Genomic DNA, 7,904 nt, shown 5'->3' with positions numbered 1-7,904 from the left:
CCATCCTTGTACCACCTGATGTTCAAATCCGGTTTTGACAGCTCACAGCTCAGGCTGATGTCCTGCCCTGCTGCTGCTGTCTTATCCTCCAGCTGTTTTGAAACCTCAGTAGGTTTTCCTGGAAGAAAACATTGCTTTTTGAGTAACATACACTTAGGGTAGGATGCCTCTCTCAAAATACACGCATCTACATGCTGGAGATAAGTTAGAGAGGCACTTGCAACAGAGGCCATCCTACAGCCAGCAGTAATCTGCAAAGTACAGACAATAGAATTCCAGGCAGCATTTATTTTCTCTTAAATCTACCCAATTGAGGATGATGAACCATGTCTGAAAACTGCCTCTCTCTTCTCTCCACTCATCACACTGGGAGCCTCAGATGATGCTCTCAGATGCACATGTTCTAGATAGGAATTTGTTGTACAGCTAGATGATGTGAAGGCCATCCCTTCAGCTTATACTTAGAGGATTTTTGCTCCCTCAGTTCCCTCAACAGATCATTCCTGATTTACTGTTAATGGAACAAGCTGTAGTGAGATGACCATTGCCAACACTACCCCAGTGCTTTGGGTAGTTCTCACATTTGTGTAAAATGTTTCCTCCTTTTACTTATTTTTAAGAGAAATTCTCAGTGCTTCAAGGTTCAAGTAGAAGGTTGCTATTCACTTTAACCATATTATGAGTTAGCTCTCACGACAATCTTATCAGAAGACAGTTGAAGGAATCAGACCCCAGAATCTCTCCCATCTCATTACCTTTCACAGACAGAGAGGCTTTGGAGGTTAGACCACGGGCAGTAAAAACGACTTCCTCAGTGTCAGTAGGAGTCACACTTTTGATAATGAGAGTATATTTCCGACTCACGTTAGAAGCTTTAAATCGCCCACCACTTTCCACTCTGCTTCCAGTCAGTGTCCAGTTGAACTCATCAATGCTTTCATGGGAGAGAATGCATTCAAAAGTACAATCTTCTCCCTCCTGGATTTCAGTGTTTTTCAGCCGTTTGGTAATGCCAATATTCAGCTCTGGAAGATAAGAGATAGGTTAGTATGAGGTTTATATGGAGAAAAGGCATTTGTGACATATGTGAGTAGCAGTACTGGTGTTTTAACTCAGGATTTGCAGAACATGGCTGTGTTCCTTACTGATGTATTCTCTAAGACATTCTCCACTCAGAATTACCAGAAAGCTATAAAAAAAAGAGACGTGAATCTCTTGTCTTTGCTCTGGAAGAACTACAAGGCGAGCAGCTCAGTCCATGGAGCAGAATGAAGATTCAATGAGCTACAGAGGGAAAAACCTAACAGAGAGGACAACTCTAAGATGCTGCGTGAGAAAAAGGGTTTTGCCTATGACAAGAAATTAACTGTTTCTATTAGCTCATTTGTTACCATCCTACCCCTACTGGTGTTCAAACCATTTCTCCATTTTAGGGATGTTTAGAAAGGAAATATTTCCAGGACATTCTTGATGTGTTTGGTGATTTCCATGGCAAAATGAGATACATTTACATCAAAAGCAATGGGAATTTTCCAGACATCACTGCACTAAATTGCAGTAATACACTTCTATTGTAGAAACTATTAAGGCTCAAGGGGGAATAGGTGTAAGACATAGTGACCACACTGAATGTGCTTTCAGCACTCCTTTACTTTCCACAGTACTTACCCTGAATGCCGACCTTTGACTTGGCAACATCAGTGCCAATATCACAGGTATAGAAACCTGCATCTGACATCTCGAGGTCATGGATAAGGGGACATAGGGTCTTCCCAGACTGTACCAGTTCATACTTGTTGCCAGAAGGGAGCACAACACCGTCCTTTTTCCACACTGGTTTGACCTTCTCTTTATAGAGACTTCGCATTCCAATTTAATCACACCCCGCTCCTCACCAAAAACATCATCCAAGGACTTCATGAAGACAGCAGGGTTCTCTGCAATTAAACAGGCAAAACAGAACAACATGATACAGAAGATCAGACATTTCCAGTTGCTTTCAGATTTTTAAAGAGGGATAAATAAATCTTCACCACTACTGACGACACCAAGATAGAACCTAAAGCGGTTTCATGTCTGTTGACTGAATACGCTTTATGGAATTCTGAACTAATCAGTAGGAGAATACAGGGAACAGGAGGGACAGCCTGCATTGCTTTGGGTGGGACTGATATCATATGAAGTAATTGGGATGCAGCTCTTCTAAAGCTGGAGAGCTGGCATTGCCCTCACATGGAGCAGAGCTCATACAGCAGGCCACAGGATTAAGAGGAACACTTTTGATTTTCCTGTATTATTGACTACTCTTATCTGTCTTCTATTTCACACATCAGATTTTTATACTGGGGAAAAAACTTCCACCAAATGCAAAAGTAAGGAGAAAGAGGAAATCCTTCAAACTCTGAGCGCATAGAGTAAAAGAGCTTAATTGCAGGGGAGAGCAGATTAGAATCACAGTATCCTTAGAATTGGAAGAGACCCTTAAAGGCCATCTAGCCCAGCTCCCCTGCAATAAAAAGGGACATTCACAGCTAGATCAGGTTGCTCACAGCCTGGTCATTAGTCATCCCAGAGGCAAAACACACACTGAATGATCTCTCCCTGCAGTCATAAATCCTTAATTCCATAAATCACTGGAAGAAAGCCCATCATGACTTTGGTGGCTATCTGAGCCCCAGAGAGGTGAGCTTTAGAAGCAGGACTGCTGCACAATAGAATGAACTGGAGCTCCTTAGCATCTCTTACATCCAGGAGGGGTGTGATCAGACCCACCTATCACCTTCAGGTGCGCTTTCTGACACCCTGTCTGACTTCACTGTCACTGTGCCAGCATCCTCAGGCTTAACCTGCTTCATTGTCATTGTGCAGCAATTGCCAGTGTTCTTGATGTCATTGTAATTGTTGGTGTAAAGGAGGTTGCCATTCAGGAACCATTCCACGTCCTCGTCATCATAAGACAGCTCGCAGGAGAAGACAGCAGAGCTTTCTTCTTCAATTTCCACATCCTGCAGGTGCTTCGTTACTTCTACATTGCAGGCTGTGGGGAAACAAGGTGAACTGTTACCACTGTTACTATAAATCATACTGGGATGTGGTAGAATGGTTGGACTAGATGATCTTTGTGTAATCTTCTCAGTGAAGACTATACATTTATAAAGTTAGCAGGAGAGAACGGCAGAAATCAACCTCAAGACGAGAAGTCTGAGGTGAAATAGGACATGGAAGAGGCCACCCTCCCTGCTCATATCTTCAGCTGTCAGCGTGGCCTCAGTCTCTGCAATTCCTGCCTTGCACTTGTACACACCAGCATCATCGGGCTTCAGCTTCAGAATCTTGAGCTCTGCTGAATGCTTATTCCTCTTGATCTTGTACTTCTCAGAGGGCTTGATGAGTGTGTGGCCCTTGAACCATTTCACAACCTTTGGAGAAGGCCTGAAGTCACAGGACAGGATGACAGAATGACATTCCAAAGCTGTCTTGTCCTCCAACTTCCTGGTGATTTGTATATGGTAATCTGCAAAGCAGGGGTGGAAGAGAAGAAAGGATGAGGACAATTGGAAGAAGAGGAAAGTCTCTTGCGTGTATTCCATTCCTAATAATGTCAAGTTCACAATGGTTTTTTGAACCACTCCAAAGATAAAACAAACGATTGTCTATAGGGAATGCCATTGACTACATTTCTATAAAGTAATACTGTATATTATCTACCAAATGCAAGGTCCAGCTCTTGTTCTGTGCTTATTAAATTGCTCCCAGTTGAGGCTTTTATTCAAATAAGAGTGAGTTGAAAATATAACAAGTACTTTAGGGTGTGAATGGAGACTCTTACGCTGGGGACAACAGCAGATAAAAAACCTGGAAGTTTCTTTCAGGTGAAATCAATGACAAACTGCATCAAATTTAGGTGCTACCAAACTTAACCTTGTCTAGTTCAGAAATACAATTAATTTCACCTGATTTGACTTCTTTGGTATAGCCAAGGACAAAACCTCAGCTCTGCAGATCTGAATAGTAAGCACATCACAGCTATTCAAACAGATCTTTTACTGAGATGCAGCTGTCTCATTTAGTGTCCAACGACTTTGAACTGGAAATGGAGCAGACCCTCCAGACACACACACAATATTTCAAAGACCCCAGTGAAGGAAGGCTGTACGTTAATTAATTCTTCATCTTCATGATATAAACCAAGCCAGGATATGTTACCTCTGACAAGCAGATTGGCTGTGGATTTTGATTTGCCAATTGAGAACTGAATGGTGCTTGTCATATCAGTGGTGGTTTTCGGTATGGTCAGATGGTGCCTTCTTGCTGCATAATCAAGTTTCTGCCAGCCTGTAAGACTTCCCCACGTAGATACCACTTGGGAGGTTTCACAGAAGGAATGGATATCTCGCATTCAAACTTGGCTTTTTCAGGCTCAGTCACATCCTCATCACACAGCTCCTTTATTAGACTAATGGATTGCTCTTTAAGAAGGATGGAACAAGAGAAAGCAGAGATGTAGAAGGAATGTAAAAAACCCTTACATTATCACCCTACTTACTCACATCAGCATAACTGCACATGAACACTACACCTATCAGCTCAAAATGCCTTTAAAACATCATTAAAAAATAATATGAAGAAAGGAATGTTGTTAAGAAGTCACATGAACACTACACCTATCAGCTCAAAATGCCTTAAAACATCATTAAATAATATTCTAAAGAAAGGAATGTTGTTAAGAAGTCAGACAATAAGACTGACAACCTGAAGAGAGTCCAGATCTTCTGATTCCCAGTCCAACATCCAAATCAAACCATGACCTTCCCATCCCAATATCAAACTCCTCGCATTACGAAATGGAAAAGAGGTTCAATGAAACACAGACATTGATAATTACTTTGGTTAAATACAGCAACTTAGCTCTGAACAACAAGTTTTCACCTAGTAAAGGTCTCTGTAGCTCAAATGTAATGACTCTACTTAGGAGAAATTCATTTTCCAGGATGTTCTTGCCCTTATAATGGTAACAGTGGCAAAGCTGGGGACTGAACTCTTGAGTAGTGTGCTAACTCAAATGTCTCCCTTTTCTTTATCACACTTAACATCATATATATACCCTAATATTGCATATATTAAAAAAACAAAACAAAACCAAAACCCTGTGTTCTTTTCAAACAGACAGAGAAAATGAAGAAAAAGTCAAGCTATGTTTTTTATCCCTCAACGTTCAAACACAAATCTGAAGTTTAAAAGTAGAAAATCAAACTCGTAAGAAAATAATCTGTTCTACTTAGCAAAAGTAAAACCCAAAAGACTAGCTGGATATTTTGTGGGCAGAAAGGTAGGTAGGTAGGAGTTTTTATTTCTGTCAAAGGTCCTGGTGGCGTTCAACTTTTTTGACATTCTTGCAAATGATGTTAGCTGGTCCATGCCACTTGTTCCACCCTAACCTCAGTCCCAAAAAAAAAGGGGAACTCCCTTCTGAACCTTCTTCACTTCATTTCAGATGTCCTTTCTGCTTCATCTCCAACCCACCCCCCACTCAGGAGAAAGATCTCCCTCTTACACCCTACCATCTTGCCGCATTCTGATGTTGTCATCAGCCTTCAGCTTGTTGTCATCTTTGTACCACTGGGTCTGAACCTCATCGTGTGAAATCTCACAGACAAAAGATGCACTCCCATATTCATTCACTTCCACATCTTCCAGTGGTTTAACAATCTTGATATCTCCAGCTGTGAAATACTAGAGATATATTTGTCAGGGTATTTCCAGAACTGAGTGCAGCATCTTTTCCTTACACATATTTGCTTGGAAAATAAGTAGGATTATGTTTTATTCTAAACCATCATCCATTCCTGAGTCATTTCTCTCTTCAACACAGTCAATGCATTATTGCCCTTGAACTTAAAGATAGACTTACTAGCTACAATGGAGCTCCCTGCAAACAGTTTTCATGGAAACCAGAATCTCATTTATTCTAAAACCTTTCAAGCAAAATTAATTATAGAAAAACAATAGAACTGACTGAATCTTTAAGGTCATTTTGTTCCAGTCCCCCTGCTATAGGCAGGGACACCTCCCTCCACACCAACTCTTCTCCTCAGGGTCAAGGCTTCTCTCAAATCATTCTCCTCTAAGCCTGTGCCTGTGCTTGGGATTGCCCTGACCCAGGTGCAGGGCCTTGTACTTGGCCACACTCAAGTTCATGAGGCTGCCAAGGGCCCACCTCTCCAGCCTGTCCAGGTCCCTCTGAGTAGCATCCCTTCCCTCTAGCACATCAACAGCACCGCTCAGCTTGGTGTCATCTGCAAACTTGCTGAGGCTGCATTTGATTCCACTCTCCATGTTGCCTACAAAAATATTAAATAACACTGGTCCCAACACCACCCTCCACCTGGACACTGAGCTATTGACTGCTGCTCTCTGAGTGTGACCATCCAGACAGTTCCCTATCCTGCAACTGGTCCATCCATCAAAACCATTTTTCTCCAGTTTGGTGACCAGGATGTCATGCAGGACGGGATCAAATGCTCTGCACAAGTCCAAGTAGATGATGTCAGTTGCTCTCCCATTATCCACTGATGCTGTTACTCCATCATGAAAGGCCACCAAGTTTGTCAGGCATGGCTTGACCTTGAGGAAGCCATATTGGTTACCACCAATCTCCTCATCTTTATTTTCCAAACTATGCCAAGGAGAACTAGACAGAACTCTACAATGTCGTGTCACTACAAACCTGTCTGAACCATTGGCTTCTCTGCATGCTCATCACTAGTCTCTCCTTAGCTTGTGTGCCCACAATGTATGGGGAATGTCAGCCACAAATCTTACCTAGGGGACATCTTTGCTTCAAAGTCCCTTGAACATCACACAATCCCTTTTAACTCTCTAGGTCTGCACTTATTTATGTCAGAATCAGACCATATTTCTGTGCTGCTATTTCCCTTTCCTTCTGAAGGGCCTGGATACAACTTGGATTAACCTCAGGAGCAGAGTTCCTGCATAAAACAGCCAGTACTGAAACAGCAACCCAGCCTGGTTGCAGACTGAGAGAGAAAATGAGAGTTCACCGCCTGTGAATAATGAGACTTCTCTTATTTCCCTGGGAAGTAATGCACACTTTTTTACTTTGACAGAGCTCCTTCCCATCCTAGAAGGGAAAATATCAAGTCAAATCTACATTAGTCCTTCCATCTCTGCACTGGGCAAAGGCAGCCTTCAGATCAATGCTTAATTCACCCAATTCCCTAGAATTAATGGAACTGTACTTACTGGAACATATGCTGAAGCTTAAGCACAGTGCAGTGTTTTCAACATGTAGGAATGGCTATAGAACACGCATATATTCTGGCTGACATATGAGAGCTTAATGCACTGCAGAGGACTGTTAACAAGCCCGTTTGGACATCACCTTGAATAAATGACGTTATCCCCAAGTAAGGGAAGGAACAACTGAGCACCAGGGAGGTACACAAAGGGCCAGAGCAAATTCTCACACTGTCAGGTGCAAAGAAAACTCAGATTTCACCCTAAAACCCAGTTCACAACAAGGCTACAAAATCCTGGCTGAGAATTTCTGAATGCTCACCAGTTGTTTCCAGCTCGAAGGTCATCTTCTGGCCAGCAGCATGGCAGATGTATTCTCCAGCATCTTTCTTCTCCAGCTGCTCCACAACCAGACGCCGTGTTTTGCCCACAGATTCCATTCTGAACTTTCTGGAGGAGGCAAGCAGTCTTCCATCCTTGAACCATTTTACTCCAGTTGGATCCTGTGCTACTTCACAGCTGAGGGAGGCACTTGCTGCCAGGGCAGCACTCACCTCTTTCTGCACCTGCTCCTGGTTTATAAACACAGGTTTTGGCTCTGAGGGAAGAAAAGAAAAACAGAAGGACTGAAATGAGACCATCTTGCA

At 42.5% G+C, this 7,904-nt stretch overlaps 2 protein-coding genes across 2 annotated transcripts; both read right to left on the bottom strand.

The window, feature by feature from the left end:
- Positions 1-755: 755 nt before the first annotated feature.
- Positions 756-3,632, bottom strand: LOC146755158 (obscurin-like). Its single transcript, XM_085526452.1, has 3 exons — positions 2,773-3,632; positions 1,669-1,937; positions 756-1,025 (listed from the first exon to the last, which is right to left on the bottom strand). The coding sequence occupies exons 1-2, from the start codon at positions 3,081-3,083 to the stop codon at positions 1,904-1,906; spliced, it is 345 nt and encodes a 114-aa protein (XP_085382578.1). The 5' UTR covers positions 3,084-3,632; the 3' UTR covers positions 756-1,025; positions 1,669-1,903.
- Positions 3,633-4,207: 575 nt separating this feature from the next.
- On the bottom strand, positions 4,208-7,904 carry LOC146755157 (obscurin-like protein 1). The gene is made up of 2 exons (XM_085526450.1): positions 7,580-7,904; positions 4,208-4,469 (listed from the first exon to the last, which is right to left on the bottom strand). Exons 1-2 carry the CDS (start codon positions 7,896-7,898, stop codon positions 4,294-4,296), a joined length of 495 nt encoding a protein of 164 aa, XP_085382576.1. The 5' UTR covers positions 7,899-7,904; the 3' UTR covers positions 4,208-4,293.

Source organism: Coturnix japonica, chromosome 36 (genome assembly GCF_054131305.1).
Source record: "Coturnix japonica strain WE chromosome 36, WE-NBRP24, whole genome shotgun sequence".
Classification (NCBI taxonomy): Eukaryota; Metazoa; Chordata; class Aves; order Galliformes; family Phasianidae; genus Coturnix; species Coturnix japonica.
This window is presented reverse-complemented; position numbering and strand designations above follow the sequence as displayed.